This window comes from Sus scrofa, chromosome 18 (genome assembly GCF_000003025.6).
Source record: "Sus scrofa isolate TJ Tabasco breed Duroc chromosome 18, Sscrofa11.1, whole genome shotgun sequence".
Classification (NCBI taxonomy): domain Eukaryota; kingdom Metazoa; phylum Chordata; class Mammalia; order Artiodactyla; family Suidae; genus Sus; species Sus scrofa.
The window spans coordinates 26,098,221-26,117,459 of record NC_010460.4 but is presented as its reverse complement, the minus strand read 5'-3'; the positions used below and the strand labels follow the sequence as shown (position 1 = coordinate 26,117,459).

Below are 19,239 nucleotides of genomic sequence, written 5' to 3'. Positions count from 1 at the left end.
TAGTTGAAACAAATACCCATTTACCCCCTTTTTTTCCTTCTTTGGCTGCTCCGCAGCATATGGAATTCCCAGACCAGGGATCAGATCGAAGCCGTAGTTGCCACCTAAGCCACAGCTACGGCAACCCCAGATCCTTAACCCACTATGCTGGCCTGGGATTGAACCTGTGTCCCAGCTTTCCCAAGACCCTTCTAGCAGTGCGATGTGAATGAAAGCAATGCATGCTTCTGGGTATGTCCTCCAAAGGAAGAAGCATGCCTCCCCGCCTTCCACTTTCTGCTTTCTCCAGGCTGCTGCCTGAAATGTGGAAGTAGAATGTGCCATTTGGGACCAGATGAATAACGGGAACACCTCAGCACAGCAGAGCGTCAAGAGAGGAGTCTGAGTCCCTGACAGCCTCAGGCAGTCAAGCCTTGGACTTCTCCCACATGTATGCTTTATGAAATACAAAGTCACTTCTACTTTTTTTTAAGCCACTGTATATGGCAGCCAACCGTGCATGCTGAGCTGTGGCTTCCCTGTGGTCCTCATTTAGCCAGGCAAGGCCTAGAATGACAGTCACCTCTGACTTTCATGTACCTAATGTGCTATATAAATGACATATACACAAATGAATTGGCGAGATCTGTCTGAGTTAAAACAGGGAACCCCTGGAAGTGTTTCAGTAAGGAAGGGACATGATAAGAATTGTGTTTTACAAGAGTTAACTTGAGTAACATATAGCAGATCAGTGTTGTCTGGGGCTTGAAGTGGGTTTGGAAGGATTTATGGCAAAGGGGCATGATAGAGCTTTTTGAGATGATGAAATTTTCTGTATTGGATTATGGTTTAAACCAGTACTTAAAATAGGTTTATATATATCCTCAATAAATTGATTAAAGAAATTAAATTGGCTCTATGTGAGAAATAGAACAATGGGAGGAGACAAGAGGTGGAGAGAAAGAGTTCCCGCTGTGGCTCAGTCGGTTAATAGCCCGACTAGTATCCATGAGGACGCAGGTTCGATCCCTGGCCTCACTCAGTGGGTTAAGGATCCAACGTTGCTGCAGGCTGTGGTGTATGTTGCAGATGCAGCTCAGATCTGACATTGATGTGGCTGTGGCGTAGGCTGGCAGCTACAGCTCCAATTCTCCCCCTAGCCTGGGAACTTCCATATGCTATGGGTGTGGCCCTAAAAAGAAAAAAGCTGAGAAGAACAATTTGTGACTTCAAAAAAAGCTTTGGATAATTTGGACTCGTTCTAGGGAAAGAGTGGTGAAATGACATTGACAAAAGAGTCATTTTGAGGGAGGAAGTAACAGATTTTGGAGACAAATTGGGCCTGGACCTATGGATTCACATGTGGGAGGATCTGCCTTTTCTATGTGAGGCATGAGCTGAGCTTCCTCACAGGCTGCTGAAGACACCAGGTCGAAAAACGGAGAGAGGGACACAGAGTGCCATCAATTACTAGTTAAATATATTAACTCAGTCTCTTCGAGCCCCTTTTTTCATGTGTAAAATGAGGTTAGGGATGCTTATAGATTGCAAAAAGTTGTGAAGAACAGAGACAAAAATGTGGCAAACACTTGGCACCCTCTGGCTGGGCACCTAGTCGGCACCCGTGAATGCATGAGACACAGAATGGTTGTAATCACATATTATAATGAAAGCAAAATAAACTTTCAAGAGGATATCAAAGACTTCCCTACATGTGTTTCTAGGAAGTGCTTGGATGTGAGGAAATAAGAACTCAGTTAGTAGGAAAGACAAATCCACTTGTAATCACAGGTTGATGGGGGGGAGTCAGGTGCAGCAACATGGCCATTGGCAGTATTATTTTAAAAGGAGGCAGCTCCATTTGCCACAGAGGTTTCAGTGGTGTGCTCGTTTCTCTTTTCTTTACCTCCCTTGACTCACGCACAGGAGTAGCAGTTGAGACAAAAAGAAGCTCTCTCATAGCCTGCTGCTTAAGATTCCCCTCAGATTAAGATTTGGTGCTCAGCCCATTTCCTGTCAGCCTTCCTGAGATGGGAAAGCAACGCATAAAAATCCTCAGGCTCCGCAGTGAACACTCCTGAGCTCCAGACTGAAATTTACAGCCGCCTGTAGACACCTCCATCTGCACGCCTGGCGGGCACGTCCAACCCAGCACAGCCCAAAGCAAATGAATAACCCTCCCACACCCCCATCCCCTCCAGTCCTCTATGTGGGTTCATGCCATTGCCGATTGACCAGGTTCAAACTAGACAGTGCTGTTTTTTCACTTCTCATCTCACACTCCCCCAAATCAATCTGCTGTCAATTTGTGTGGATTCACCCTTTTGTTATCTCTTCTCTGCATGATGATTTTTTTTATTTCCATTGTTCTGGTGATGCTTATTCTCTCTCCTGGACCACAGCAGCAGCAGTCTGGCCAATCCCCCGCCAGCGGCTCCAGCATTCTCCTAGAACAGGCAGAGGATGGCCCACCCTGGGGAGTCGTGTACTGGATGGACTTGTCCCCTGTCCCTGGTTTCTCGCTTGGCTAATCCAGTTAAATTTCTGAAGCATAAATCACTTCTCTTCCTGAAAATACTTCACGACTCAGGACTTCACAAAATGAAGTCCCCAAGCCCAAAGTTAACCTATTTCCTTTCCCACAGTATCGCTTCAAGCATTCTGTACTGTCTAACCATCTTAACTGGCAGGCTCTGCCCCCCAAATAATGTAACTATTTAATCTCAGAGTTGCCATGGCTCATGGAGTATCTTGCATGAACTAGATAAGCCCCCCTCTTCCTTCCTGACTCAGCTTGAAGGCCCATCTCCTTTATCTCATGTCCCAAGGCAGACCCTCACTGAGTAGTCCTACATCAATCTGACCAATGGGTAGCTCAAGTGGCACAACCAGGTTTTACAGTGAGTGCCAGAGCACAGACACTACCACCTCTGCTGTCATCTCTGAATCTCCAGGGCACTTTGAATTGACTAATTCAGCAGTCTAAAAATAATTTTCTTAATTTCTTATTTTAGGAAATGGTGTTTTTGGTTTTTTGTTTTTACAAAAGAAACCTTTTTAAAAACAGCAAAAAAAAAAAAAAAACAGTTATTTGTTTGCCATGTACCCAGTGAATTCCCTCAGCTCTGCCATGTTAAATACTCTTTTTAAAGTCCCTCACAGTTTTATTATTCCAGGTGCACTGCTACGATAATAGGCCTTTGTAGTCCCGAGCTATAAATGTCATTTGTTCCCATTAAGCAAGTGTCTAAAAAGTATATGAGATGATTTCTAAATTTATGTTGACTATTTTAGGGAGGATTAAGTCAGGTAATATATCCAAAATGTAGAAACTGACTATAATTTGAAGAATTTCTTTTTTTCACTGAGCTCAACACAACGTATGCTACTTCTTTCTGTGATAGTCAGATATGTCAAAAGCGAAGCAGTCAAATTTAACTGTTACCCAAATAATTCACATACTAGAGCTGTCTCAGTTACTTGAGCATTTTAAGTGAAATTATGAAGTTGGGGGCATCAAGAAAACAAGAAAAAGGGATGCTTTTGGTTCTGATTAATGAAGTTACCTACTAGATTTTTTTAATTTAATTTAATTCTTATTTTATATTGGGGTACAGTTGATTTACAATGTTGTGTTAGTTTCAGGTGTACAGCAAAGTGATTCAGTTGTACACATACGTATCTATTTTCCTTTTCAGATTCTTTTTCCATGTAGGTTATTACAGAGGACTGAGTAGAAGTCCGTGTGCTATACAGTAAGTCCTTGTTGATTAGCTATTTTCTATAAAGTAGTGTGTAAATGTTAATCCCAAACTCCTAATTTATCCCTCCCCTCCCACCTTTCCCCTTGGTAACCACAAGTTTTGTTTCAAAGTCTGTGAGTGTGTTTGTTGTGTAAACAAGTTCATTTGTATCCTTTCTTAGATTCCACATAAAAGCAGTATCATGCAATATTTGTCTTTGACCTACTTCACTTAGTATGATAATCTCTAGGTCCATCTATGTTGTACAAGTGGCATTATTTCATTCTTTTTTGTGGCTGAGTAATATTTCAGTGTGTATACAGGCACCACATCTTCTTTATCCAATCCTCTATTGATGGACATTTAAGTTGCCTGCATATCCTGGCTATTTGAAATACTGCTGCAATAAACAATGAGGTGTATGTATTTTTTGGAATTCAATTTTTATTTAGATTATGGAAAAGATGAAATCTGGCAGTTGATTTCAAATATTGTATTTCTTAGACTCATTTTCTTTTAAAAATTACTGTAGGAAACTGGAATGTGAAAACCTTGAGAAGATAAGTTGACATAATGGGCATATTTTATCAGACAAAACATTATTTATCATTTAGCTCAAAAATAAAATTTGAAAAGCAAATGGGTAATTTTTTTTGTTGTTTCTCAGTGAAGATGCATACTCTTATAGATTAGTTCCAAATTTTGGAAGTGGTAAGTATTCCTTTATTCAATAATTTTTCTCATATTTTCCCCCATTGCTAATCTTTCTGAGTAGTGAAAGTGCTTATAATGTATAAAAATTGACACAAAAAATTTTTACTCTCTAGAAAATATTTATTGACACATTTCAATTTTCTTTCCATTTTCTGAGAAATAAACATAATACACAAAATACAGTAAAATGCACTTTTCCCATTTCAAATAAATATAGTTTACTCTTGTAAAAAATTTAATAATCTGTGTAATTCACCACAGTATCTTAATCAGTGAAATAAGGCAAAGAAAATCTCTAGTTAAACGGTCACTTATTTCCATGACTCTTAAGAGCTTTTTGCTGGAGAAAAGGAAAACTATTCTCTGTAGAAGTATCTGGAGACTTGGAGACTGCTGTGTCTTGTTTGGAGAAGGCAAAGATAAGCTCCTTTATAAAGTGTTTAGTGTCAAAAATGAGTCTCAGTTTAGCAGAAAAATAGCATCCAGGTCTTTGTTGAATGACCTAAGTTATGTGTAAACTTTTTCATTAATACTTCCTAGAGACCAGACTATATTCTGAATTATAATGATTCTCTGCATCATGCTAGTAATTTTTCAAAATTAGTGGTTAAGTATATAAATTAACAGTTATGCATGTAATATAAACCCAAGACAGAATTTTAAAGCTCTATAAACTGGAAAGGTTAAAAATAACGGTGCTATACAGGACAAATTTATCCTTTTCACAATTGTTATTCTTAATGTTATAAGAATTGAAATCTACTGAATTATACAGACTCAACACAGACTCTTATATACACACATATCCCTGATCAGTTTAAGACAATGTTTTAGTTTGCTCTTATAAGTAATAAGAATAGTTTTAGTAACCAGCAAAAGTCACATTTAGGTAGTCACCAATTTTCAGAGTGTACTTACGTGTAATCTATCTACCCTCACAAGAACAGATCACCAAGTAATAAAAGTCATTAGTACTAACTTCCTATGTTAGCAGTTATTTGGAACTTTATATACTAGCAAGCTTATGGAAGTAGATCAAACTTTACTATATAGCTCCAGTCCCACCCTAGCGTGGCTTGTTTACACAGACGCAGAAATGTAAACTACATTTCTACATTTCAAGCTACACCAAAGCATCATCCTCAAAGGATAACTGTGTTCTGTAAAAATTTTACACAGGCTATAGATCTGGTATTAGATCTGCCCTCAGCATTATAAAGGGCATCAACTACTACCCAGGTGATGCCTTATATAATACATGGAACTTTTCCCTCTTTCTTTTCAAGAGTGGGACATTATGCACTTGGGTATCCTTTTATGGCCACATTTTTATTTCTACACATTTCTGAAACAGTTAAGTTGTGTGCTCATTAATTCACAAGTCCAATAAAATAAATGTGTGGTTTCCTTCTCTGACATTCTCTATAACTCCTCCATCTCAAAGTGTGTGTTAAAGCTGTTTGCCATGGATGTGTGTTCAAAGATCCTCGACAGGCTTGGTTTCAACAGTTCCACGGAGTGGCAAGGCAGGTGCTGAGTGGTGTCATTCTTCAGGGACATCATTTGGTCTGTCCCAGGCTCCCTTCTGTCGTAGTAGAGAGCCCAGAGCAGAGTAATGGTGAGAATCATGGCCAGAATCTGTGTCACTCCAATGGAGATCCCCAGAAACCTAAGCACCTGCAGCTGTTTGGTGCCTCTCAAGAAGGAATACATTTTCTTCCCGCAACCCTGAAAAAGAAATAACACAGCCCATATTACTTTGGATGTGTTACAGAGAGGCCAAATAGGGAAAACAAATCACCTGTATCAGTGAGTGGAACCAAACGACTTGAATTAAAAACTTTAACGCAGTGACTCTCCACAGGGAACAGCTAGAAGCAGCTGGAGGAAAGCAGGAGGTATACACTCTTTGGAAAGCTGCCCACGTACTTCTGAGGAACCTACTCCTTCTTCTAGCTTCCGCACAACCTGAAATCAAGAACCACTGGTAAAATACATCTACAGCAGAGGCTGGCAAACCTGTTTTTATAAAAGGCCAGACAGTAAATCTTTTAGGCTGTGCAGCTCACATAGTCCTTACGGCCCCCCCACCCATCTCTGCCACTGTACCCTGACAGCAGCCAAAGATGGTATGTAAATGAACGCACGTGGCTGTGATGCAATGAAATTTCACAGACACAAAAGACAGGAGGACATACTTGAGGCTCAAGCCATATAGACTGCTGACCCCCTGATATAGACTGTTCTGAAATTTTTGAAAATAATGCGTCATAATTACTATTATTGGTATTCGCTGTTAGATTGTAGCTCCTTTGGTCAGAGACTTTTCCCCAAGGATCAAAAATGCTTCCTCAGTCTGTTGCTGAAACATGCCAGTGGGTGGACATCCATCTGCTCCCCTCCTACTCCACACATGCACACACACTTCTGTCTATGGCAGAAATACACGTGGGGGAATTTCTGGCATGACACCAAGTTTTAATGCTACTAGGTAAGGGTCTGAAAAGTATCTTTAGCTCCCCTGAAGGCTAAAGACATCAGATTAAAAAGATGAGCAAGGTTTTTGTGCTTCATTTTAAGTATAAAAGGCTAACGAGTGTCTATGGTAGACACAGAAGACAATTCAGAAAGAAAAAGAGAGGAAGGGAAAAAAAGAGAAGGAAAAGCCATGGCCAAAGAAAATGAGGGCAAGAGGAAGCAAAAAAAAGAAAGTAGAACAAAACAAACAATTGTCATAAGTCACCTATTAGATGACCAGCACTTAGGCTACTGGCCACACCACCCTGAACGTGCCCAATCTCGTCAAAATTGTTTCTGCTCTGAGACGATAGGTCAGGAGTCTCCTCATTAAGCAAAGAAATATTTAACATAGTTTGGAAAGAGACACTTCAACAATACTTAAATTAAAAAGGTTTAGCTTCAGATGTTTGGAAAATTAACTTATAGGAACATATCACTTCACATCATTGCTAAGTAACACGGGCACCTAATCATCATATCCATCTTTAAAGAAATTGACATGAAATGGCTTTGCATTATTTAGTTGCTTCCTTAACTCTGTTTTCAGTACTTCTTATAAATATGGATTTTAAAGAATAAAGAATCGGCATAGGCATACCAATATTTTGGTGATAGTAATTACAATAAAATCCACAATTAAACATGAACTACTCAAGACATACGTATGCTAATGCTTCAACCCTGTGAAGTGCTATGAGTTAACTGTTGGTTGATTTTTACCTTTTCAGTAGTCTCTGGTGCTTAAATTTTACCCACATAGTTCTTTCTATTGGCATAAAATCTCCCCCCGCCTTTAGGCTAAGTCACTCTAAGCTGAATAACTGCGGAAAAGGTAGTATTTCTTTTTAAAATCTGTGAATTACACAAAGCAGAGATTGATAACTAAGCTATGGTCTATTGTGTTTCATATTTTGTTCTCAGGTAAAGTTTGTTTCAATTTTATTTTAAACAATCACATTTTTTTTAAAGTACAGTAAATTATATCATCTAGGATGGTTTGGGAATGTGATATATTTGATAACACCGAATGTTCTAGGGTGGGAGGGGAACTTGGAAGTCAATACACTCAACTTCTTAACTTTAAAGAGTACAGCTAAAAAGCACTTCTAGAATGCCACCCGCAAAACTGGCAAAGAAAGGGCCTCTGAATAGTCTCTCCCCCATAGAAGCAATGAAAGTACTAGTGAAAATTGTCAGAAGCAACTTTTTTTTAGAACTCTGGAAATTAACCAAATGCTTGCAGCAATCTGAGGAGCATTTATTCAAGGAAAGCACCTGCACCCCAGTAAGAACAGCAAGCTTTGTGGCATTTTAATTTGCTCCACTCCCATCTCCCCTCCCCTGCTCTGCAGGAGCCTTGAAAATAAACAGCCCACAATTATGGCAAAAGCCAGTGGTCTGGCAGCCACTAGAGGCAACAGAATACGGTTGGAGCTCCTTCAAAGCCCCATTCTCAGAGAATTCTCGTTATATGTCCTATCTGGTGATTCCCTGGAAGAGCTCACTTGCAAGGCTGTCTTTATTTGACTTGACTCACAGATCAACCATGGCAACAACCTTTCCCCTGGGAATATTTGTCAAAAGCATTTAGAGGTAACTGTTCAACACCGAGGCTGCCTGAGGCAGTGGATAACAGTTGCACACAATGGGCTAGTCAAAAGCTTAAAAGGAAAAGCTAGAGAATGTGAAGTCCATAGGTGCTTTGGCAAAAGCTTTCTGGAGATCTAGAAAGTTACACAAGTGAGTAGGGCTGCTCAAGCCCAGGGCTGTGCAGGAAAGACTCTCACCTCTGGCTAACCCTGAGGCTTCATGCACCCTTGGCAAAGGGTGGAAGACTTACTAGTTCTAGGTATCTAAGGAAATCTCTGCTCATTCATTAAGTGACCAACTAAGCTAAGTGAGCAGAGATTTCAGTGGCCACACATATCAAAGAGTACAGACTATACAGAACTACTTCAGAAAAGTAATTAATGAACAAACACAAACAACAATAAACTTTGAGGAGCCAGGAATATGATTTCCATAGTTGCCATATTATGTTATTTTAAATATCCAATTATCAAGAACAACAAAAATCACAACACATGTAAAAAAACAAAAGATTCTGGTTCATACACACAAAGGTGCATTCACACACGTGCACGCACACAGACACAAATCCATTAAAAACTTAAAAAAAAAAAAAACTTCTAAAGAGAACTGCCTGCATCACTAAACAGCTCTTTCCACACGGAGACACCACTGATTCTTAAGTGTTTCCTTCTTGAAAACTGTCTTCTCAATAAGGTCCTAGTTCTGCTCCTGATTGACCTCTTCTCCACAAGGTAGAGAGCCATAGCTGAAGAGTCGTCATTTTCCCTTTAACCAGTCTCTTCTCCAGGCTAAACATTCCTAGTCCTTACATGTTTTCAAATATATATACTTTGTCATCCAACGATTCTTCCTGGATTGTGCTGATTTTGTCAACGTTTCTTTGAAAATAAAACTGATTTTTAACTTTAAAAAACTAGAAAATGCAATAAAATATTAAGACAATCCAGGCTATTGTGGATGGTTTTGGATTCCAGTGAAAGTGCCCCCGGAAGAGTGGACTTGGGATTGTGTCACCATGGCTCATAGCGGGACCTGGTCTCCTTAGAGGTCACAAGGGCCAAAGATCATCTCAACGTCTAAGTGGGCCAGTGTGGTTTATTCCAAGCAAAGATTCAAGTTAGCCTCCTCAATTCTTACAAGTCAGTCAATCTTATCACTTCCTCATTGAGTTTACAAAGCTAACCCCCAAACAAGAAGAATGTTAATATTTAGTTTAGAACTACATTTGTAGTCAAAATGCATTAAACTATATTTTATAAGAGCCTGTTATGAGTCCTTCATAAAGAGATGTTATCTATAGATTATTTAAAATAAATGAAATAAATTGATGTCTCTAGGTATTCTAAATTATACCCAAGTATCAAACCAGACCACTATACTCTGCCAGGCTAGAATATATTAACCTGTGCCCTTCCATATTATTTTCCACTGAAGGGTACTCTAATGATACTTACTGAAGAACACTATAAGAAATTGCTCTAAAAAAATTGTGAAAAATAATATTGGAGATTTTTCCTACATAACTTAAGAGTAGTAGATAGTCCCACTTGAAAAACATGCTTTAGCATTTTGCTCCCTCTGAAAAACTGGAATACTTACCCTCCAAACATTAAAATGATGCAGATAATTATGTCTCCTTTCACCTGTGTATTCAGAAAGCTCAGGGGCAAATATGAAACTCAACATCAGTAATCCCATTTGCCTTCATGTTAATCATGTCTAATGACTCTTTCCTTAATCCAGACTTTCATTTGCTAGTTACGTATTTTCCCTTCCAGTTTTATTGAGCTATAGTTGACATACAGTCCTGTATATAAATTTAATGTGTACAGCATAACAATTTGACTCACATATGACATGAAACTCTCATCACAATAAGTTTAATGATTATCCATCATCTCATATAGATACAAAATAAAAGAAAAAGAAGAAACATTTTTTCCTTGTGATGAGACCTCAGGATTTACTCTCTGAACAACTTTATATATATACCATTCAGCAGTCTTAATTAGATTAATACACCCCTAGAATTTGTCCATGTTATTTTCATTCCTAATTCATTGTGTTCTTTTGTTGTATGCTACATTACATTATTTAGTTTAAAAAAAGACACAGGTGTAAATATAGAAATAAAAGCCCAGAGCTCTCTATACTTTGATAACTCAGGGGGCACTACCGAAACTTGAAGTACATTAGATATCATGCTAAAGTTAAGGATTAACTCTCCAAAAGAATATTGCTCTTCTTGAGAAGACAGTATTTTTCTAGATTTCTGTGTGTAAAATAATTGTCTGCCTCGGCCACTCCCTAGTCTTCGTAGAAACAGGTCCAGGGTTCAGGGTCCATTCTGCATCACCCCCTTTGAAGTGATTCGATCTGAACACAAATTGTGAGCTTATTTTGAGCCAGTCAAATAATTATGCAGAAGGTTTACACTTTTCCATGTAAACTTGGACATTTTTGTTGAAGACACTAAGAGAAGAAAAAAATGTAGATGTGTCTCTATATAATCTATTGGACTATTCATAGATATTTAGTCGCATAAACAAACATTTCTGTTGAGGGAGTCAAAAGAGGAAATACACGTTAAGAGTTCAAAACTGCATTCCATTTCACAAAGGTCTTTTTTTTTTTTTAATTCAAAATAAGAAAGAACCAAATCGCCCTTATTTGCTTTTCTCAAAATAAAACGCTCTGAATTAATTTGCCTTGAATATGTTTTCTCCCTAAATAAAGCTAGGTTAGCCCTACATTAATAACCTCAGATAATTCAAAGGTATGAAATAGACAAGTTGGTTAACCTACTTTTATTTGCTGCAATATTAAAATTCTGGTCAATTGTAAATAACAACACTACCTTTTTATCAGAGAAAAATCACTAATCCCTATATTTCCTGGAATCTATTTGAAGGCATGTCAGGATGCCTCATTTCACTTGAGGAAATTAGACACTTGAAATTATTCTCTGATCTATCTCCAAAATGAGTTTCTAAATTTAGAAGAACCCCCGCGGCTTTACAGTACTCAATATTCACAGGCCACATCAAATAATTAGGCAGACTTCTAAGGGGCTTATAAAGATAAAGTATAAATAAAATCTACATGCCAAAATATGCCAGTGTTGATATTTCTGTAATTTATTTTTCATAATAAACATAATACTCAAGTCTGAAATGACCGTGTTAATTATCAAGTCCAAATATACAACACCAGTCCTATTTATTTTAAAATTGAAAAACTGAGTCATGGAAGTTCATGAGTTCATGAACTTCAAAGAGGTTGGAGCAAAAGTTCGTATCTTAAGCTATGCAGGGAAATAAAATCTTGCTTTAAAAAAATTAAACATCAGGTAATAAAATGCACAATAGGACTTTCTGTTCTCATAAGAGTGAGGTTAGCTACAGTGTGGAGGTTCCTCAAAAAACTAAAAATAGAACTATCATATGATCTAGCAACCCCTCTCCTGGCCATCTATCTGGAGAAAACCATACTTTGAAAAGATACATGCACCCCAGTCTTCACAGAAGCACTAGTTACAATAGCCAAGACATGGAAGCAGTCTAAATGTCCATCAACGGACCAATGGATAAAGAAGACGTGGTACATATTTACAATGGAATACCACTCAGCCATAAAAAAGAATGAAATACTGTCATTTGCAGCAACATGGATAGACCTAGAAATTATTGTACTAAGTGAAGTTTGACAGTGAAAGACAAATATCATATGATATCACTTATATGTGGAATCTTAAAAAAAAAAAAAGGAGAGAAATGAAGTTATTTGCAAAACAGAAACAGACTCATAGACTGAAAAACTTACGGTTACCAAAGGAGATGGACTGGGGGTTTGGAATTGGCATATGCACACTGAGGTATATGGAATGATTGGCCATTGAAAACATGCTGAATAGCACAGAGAATTCTACCCAATATTCTGTGATAATCTATGTGGGAAAAGAATCTGAAAGAGAATGGATATGTGCATATGTATGACTGAATCACTTTGTTGTACTGCAGAAATTATCACAACCTTGTAAATCAACTATACTTCAATAAAACTTTAATTTTTTTTTTAAAGAGTAAGGTTAACCAAACCCACACGTAGGATATGCAGTAGAGAAAAGTCTTTTTATATTTCAAAAAGTGACAGGCCTTCAATCTAACTTAATTCTCCCAAGATCCCCATTAGAAAGGCAAAATCCTTAAGTTTAAAAGGCTGCATTTATTGAACATTTTTCATTTTTACCAAAAAATATGTGGTTATGAAGAAACTGGCATCAGGAAATCCAGAAGGTGGTATTCTCCATAGGGAGGCCAGTTCCAGGAGCGGGCATCGCCTGCCTGACTGAGCAGACCATGCACAAATTGCTCCCTCAGACGCTGTCTCTCTTTTTGTTCACCTAAATGTCCACCTAAATGTCCTTAAGTGGGAAAATGTGAAAACAAGCAACGTAGGAAACCACAGAAAGTCCCCCAAACCTCGACCTGAAAACCTCCCTTTAGCCAGTACAAATACAGCTACCAACAAAATTAGGAGCCATTTGGTTAGTTACAAATCTAACCATAGATCACCGATTTTTCTATTTAGTTTAGTTAATCAATATGTGAATCAATTCCTGTTCTTATTGTCATTATTATCACTAGCTTCTACCATGCACTGAAGATCTGTGTTTATTTCATGTCTAGTAGTTTGCCAAGGGTTTCTTACTAAGTAGCTCTATATTTGTAAAATTTTGAGATAGGTTCTATTATGATCTCATTTAATAGAGAAGGAAATTGAAGTTTAGAAGTGAAATATCTACAAATACTCAGCTTGCTCCTCACCATATATTCCACATCTTGAAATTTTAGTGTCTAAAAGCATAGGTTTTGGAACCAAATATATCGGATTTCAGTTACTGACTAGCTCTACAAAATTTAACTGGGCTCACTTTTTTTTTTTTTTTTTTTTTTTTTGCCTTTTGGGGCCACACTTGTGGCATATTGAGATTCCCAGACTAAGGTCTAATTGGAGATACAGCTGCCAGCCTACGCCACAACCACAGCAAGCCAGATCCAAGCCACATCTGAACTCGCACCACAGCTCATGGCAGTGCTGGATTCTTAACCCACTGAGCGAGGCCAGGGATCAAACCCGAAACCTCATGGTTACTAGTCAGATTCGTTTCCATTGTGCCACAACGGGACTCCTGTGCCTCACTTTTCTCACCTATAAAATGGGGGTAATAATACTGCATCTTCACAGAAATATTTTAGGGCCTCAATGAGGTAACACGTGTAAAATACTTGCTCATAGAGCTGTATATGTGTGTCTCCTATTTGAAAAATTCCATGTGTACTTTTCAATCCCTAATTTACTTTAACTCTCAGCTACCTCTGTAGGATATACTGCAAACAGGTACTATTCTAAGGGTTATAAACATGCTAATTCACGCTCCCAATAACCTGAGATGGGGATCCTCATTTTACAAGTGATAAAAATGAAGCACAGAGAGGTTAAAAACTTGCCCAAGATCACACAGCTAGTAAGGAGTAGAGGGGAACTTAACCCAGAGAGTCTAGCTTTGGAGCCTAGTCTTAACCTCTGAAGCTCACCTCCTCACGGAGGAAAACTCATTCCTAAAATCCTCTCCTTCCCTGCCTTTCAGGACACTGCTTTCCATTTCTTCTCTGCCTACAATAGGTGCCTTCTCCTCTGTCCTTACAGGTTGCCATTCCCCCACTTCTGTTCTCAGCTGCATATATTACACCCCCTTATGTGTGGTCTTACCTCCTCCTATGCATTTATTGCCTCATACACACTGATAACACCTGTAAACTGTTGGTCACCCCATTTGTCCTAGTCTGTTCTCCACTCTTCACAGTTAAGTAGCATTTTCTATGGGAACTCAGCCTCCTCGTCAGACACCATATTTCCCAGGCTCCCTTGCAGCTAAGCACAGCCATGGGAGCCAATGCACTGTGAGCAGAGGAGATGAAGGCAAAGCTTTATAGACTGGATGTTCTCTTTCCCATCTCTTCCTTCTCCCCACTGACTGGACCTGGAAGAAGACAGGACCAACTCTGGAAGACAGGTGTTAAAAAAGGCAAAGCTGTCTCTCCATCCTGAGCCCCTTGGATGAACTTGGGCAGCACGGCGGCCTGGCAGCCTAGATCAGCCGACAGGTGTACACCAGAAATAGAGCCCCACCTACCTCATCCATGCCATTGTATCTGGAGTCAGCACTGTCCCAGTTAGTATAGACAAAATCCAGATCTCCGGCTGAGTTCTGTCTCCTGAGCTTCATATTTCCTTCTGGGTTTCTGCACATGGAGGGCCTGACGGGAACCTTAAACAGAACACTTCCAAAATGGAACTAATCAAGTTCAACTGCTCCCCTCAATAAATAGCTTTTTCCTCTCTCTAGGGTCCTAGCCAATGTCCTTACAGTTTCCCTGTCCCTCACTCCCCACCCCCATCCCCACCCCCGTCATTATTCTGTTCATTTTCCTGCTTCAGTATCTTTCACCTTCATCCGCTCTTTTCCTTCCTCAATGGCACATATGCACCCAACCCTTCTAATCACTCACTTGAATTACCTGCACCAGTTTTCTACCTGACGTCCCTGCCTCAAGACCCAATTCTCACCTCTGCTCATGCTCCACAACGCCCACAGAATGATTCTGCAGCACAAATCTAAAACTATTACTTTGTGAGGTCAAAATACTATAACGGCTTTTATATTATACACTCTAAAGGCAAAATTTGCAAGTCTCCACTAATAACACACAAGAGGAAAAGTTGTTTGAATAGTGAATTGGTAATAGGAAACTCACAGTTGAACCGTGTTTGAGTGAAAGAAAAGAAGAAGGCATTTGTATACCTGAAGCAAAACTGGCAGAACAGTTCAGGGCCTGATTAGATCAAGCCAAGCTGGAGGATAAGAGGGATGTCCCCCCCACCAAGCCCAAACTGGTCCTGCAGGGCTTTGAATGATAAAACAGATATCACCCCCAAGTCCAAGTCAACCTGATCCCTGCCAGCAGTTACTGAGAGATAATGAAGTCAGCAGAGAGGCAGGAGGGAATGTCTTTGACTTTATATAAAAGAACCCCGAGAATAGAATTTCGTGGGGATATTCCATCTGAATAACCACTGAGCTTGAAAGCTGCCTCCTATTTACTATCTGGGCAGGAGCGTCTATGCATGTTTATCTAAGAATGGAGCTTCATTATGAATAAACCAGATCCCACAACGACTCCATCCTAAGCCTTCCTTCCCTAACAATGCTGTGAATTTATGAACATGTTTGTCTTTTTATTGGGCCACTATTTTCAGCATAAAATGTGTGCCTTAGCAGGACATGTAAGGCTCTTCACAAGCTAGTGCCTGCCCTGTCTGGCCCCCCTCAGGCCCATGCTCCAGCTGTGCTGTCTTCCTTCCAGATTTAACTTTGCATCATGATCTCTCTCCCTGAAATGCCCTTTTGGGCCCCATGCTACCCAAATGTTTTCTACAACTGGCTAACACCCACTCCCCCTTTAAGATTGGAGGCCCAGGGAATCACTACCCTCTCCACGTGCTCCCACGGCACATCTCAATCATAAAGACACGGGCAATTAAGCATTGCCTGGAGTTCCTGCTGTGGCTCAGTGGTTGCGAACCTGACTAGTATCCATGAGGATTCGGGTTCGATCCCTGGCTCCGCTCGATGGGTTAAGGATCCAGCTTTGCTGTGAGCTGCAGCATAGACTGCAGAGGCAGTTTAGATCTGGGGTTGCTATGGCTGTGAGGTGGGCCGGCAGCTGCAGCTCTGATTCAACCCCTAGCCTGGGAACGTCTACATGCCTCGAATGTGGCCCTAAAAAGCAAAAAAAAAAAAAGGGGGGGGATTGGCCTCCCCATGCCAGGCTCCATGTTGTGCCCCAATTCAATTCAAGATCAACTCATTGCTGCCTCTTGTTCTAGCCACTGATGTGCGGATCTGACCAACTTCACATTCATGTAACTGGGCAGTACATGCCACTAGCAGCTTAAGAGCAGAATTACCTGGGAGGAAAATCATCAGTCCCGTAAGTAGGTAGAGCTTGCCAGAAGGCCACCCCCACCCCCGCATCCTTCGGTACCCACAACGCTCTGTTTCTTCCTCTGGCTCAAAAGCTGAGATAATATTTATGCATCTAGGAAGTTTGTGCGTGAAAATTATGAGTTGTTTCTCTTTCTCAAAACAGACATATAGTACTGGCTCACCTTTCTAATTCTAACAACCACGTTCACGGGAGAGGCATGGTTAACACAAAGTGTGGAGGGCTGGGATACTGCCCAGAAAAAAAAAAAAAAAAAAAGAAAAGAAATGTACACAGATTATAAAACATCATTTGCCAAGGACAGCGGGGTGCAGAGGAGATGGGTGAGGCCTGGGCCTCCAATCTAGGTGATGGCTAATATCTTACTCTCAGCTCAGAGAGAGGTTAACACACGACTGAGAGAATAAATGCCTCCAACAAGTCATCCCACATGGTCACCATGAGTTGCCCCCACCTTTAGCCCAGGGGAGCAACCCCACATGTCCATTTATTTTCTGTGATCATTGAAGACCTAGACACACCACCATCATCTGGGCATTTTGTCCTGCAAGTCAGGCCTCAGAAAGAGCACAGGGCCTACACACCCACACTCCCGCCCTTCTGTCTCTTTATTTGTATGTAGGCATTTTCCATTACTCTAAAAAGAAAGAAACAACCATCTAAAGAGGCAGAAATGCTTTGGGGAAAAATTATCTCCCACAAAGGAAATTATTAAGAGTATGTGATATTCAAACCCAACACCACATGGAACATATCAAGATTAAGGATCAAAAAAAAAAAAAAAAAAATCCCAAAGGCATACAGCCTCATGGAAAACAGCTCTGTCCGGCCCTCCTTACATAACCTCTATGAATAACAACTTTTCTGAAGAAGTAGTCAATATCTTTTAACAGTAGTCTTTTTCCTAACTACAAAACAAAGAAGTGTGTCTTTGGAAGTTTATTTCACTTGACTCTCTCCCTCATGGTTTTACCTTTCAAGTTGGTCCATTTGAAGAAGGGTCTGTTGTAAGCTTGTTTACATCCAGTTATCTCTCTTGAGGTGGCACAGAAGAGGAAAATGGCATAGTAATTTCTTTGAGGAGATGTGTAAGCTCCATTCCCTATTTGAGACAGCAAACACTGTAACTTCCCTAACCTCTGGTTCTTCCCATTTTAGGGATGGATCCCCAAGACACGCTGATAAAAGCTATGGATCCTAGTCACTGAAAAAAATGCATATCAAATAACAAAAACAATTTCAGCCTTATCGCTTTTCCCTCGAAGCCCATCCAAGAAGGGCACAGGCCCCTGGAAAAAGGGCTGGCAGTCCCCGCTCTACAGCAACCTCTTCCTCTACCAGCCTTCTTGCTCCTCCTTTCTCTCTTCTCATTCTCCAAGCCAGTCTAGAACTTTCGTAAGGGCTACGATGGAAAACCCGGCAGGTGAGAGAAGGAAGAGACATGTCTTGGTCCTGTATTTTACCAACTGAAATTCTGAGTCTGATGTTTTGTGGAAGCCAAATCTCACCTGTAGTATTTAGAGAGTGTGGTTACACCAACAATCCCCAAGACCAGAGTAGGAAGCAATCAGGAGTCATTGGCGCAGGTCACCTCCAAGGGGGCTTTTACACTACCAGTTCCCTAGGCTAAAAAAATACCAGATCCTTGTGTGGCTGGATCCTTTGTCCCAGCTGGTCTCTGTTCAAATGTCACCCCCTAAGAGAGCCTATTCTTAAACATCCCATCTTAAGTAGCTCCCTCAGCAATAAAGCTATTTTTCAGCACACGACCCTATTCAGAGGGTTCAAACTGCTTTACCACCATCTGAAATTATTCTTCATTGCTGTTATTTTTTCTTGTTAAATGTCTATATCTCTACCTAGAATATAAGTAATACTGCAGGAGAATTTTTTTTGTTTGCAACATTATCTGCTGTATCTTCAGCATTCTCAACAGCACTTGGAACCCAGTAGGTACTCAAAACATTTGGAAAGAATGAATGTGATAGAACACACCTGATGCTTGGAGATATTTTTCCTGTGAATTTTTAGACCCATACTTTCATACTAGTGTATTAACTCATTACAGATATCTGAGGAGTGGTGTGCCATGCCCAGCAGTATCTCTGATGGAAATGTTTTTTAAATGCTCGATAGTTCTTATATTTCTGCTCTGTCATTTTTCACAGGTTTAAATATGTCATAAAATATTATTGGGTCAGGGACCACGCAGGCCACCAGATGGTTGAGAATGATTTATTTCCTTGATTGCAGACTACTGAAGAGAGATTACAGGAAGAAAGCCAGTTCTTATCTCTAAGCTTACAGAATACGAAAGATAAAAGGGACCTTGAAGTTCATCTAGTCCGGATTCACTCTTAATTTAAAAACCTATTCTACCCACCAGTGACAGAGTTATCTGACCTTGACTTTAATATTTTTAGTGATGAGATGCACTATTTTACAGGAGAAACTTTATCACAATTGGATGGATTTTGATGACCAAGGTCTTCCTTCAATTGATTCAAAATTTCCTTCCTGTAACTTCTGGCCCTTTGGAGCAACAATGAATAAGTCTAGGTCCTGTTCAGAATGATGAATTTGAAATATCTGAAGACATCTAAAATATCTCCTCTTAGTAC

The 19,239-nt window shown here is 39.8% G+C and overlaps 1 protein-coding gene across 6 annotated transcripts in view; it reads right to left on the bottom strand.

The window, feature by feature from the left end:
• The window catches only part of TSPAN12 (tetraspanin 12), a 66,280-nt gene continuing 51,576 nt past the window's right edge, over positions 4,536-19,239 (bottom strand). For 2 of the 6 annotated variants that reach the window (NM_001244673.1, XM_021078478.1), the window contains 1 exon segment: positions 4,536-6,164. In NM_001244673.1, the coding sequence (NP_001231602.1) occupies positions 5,859-6,164 (306 nt within the window). In that variant the 3' untranslated portion in view covers positions 4,536-5,858. 6 annotated transcript variants of the gene reach the window in all.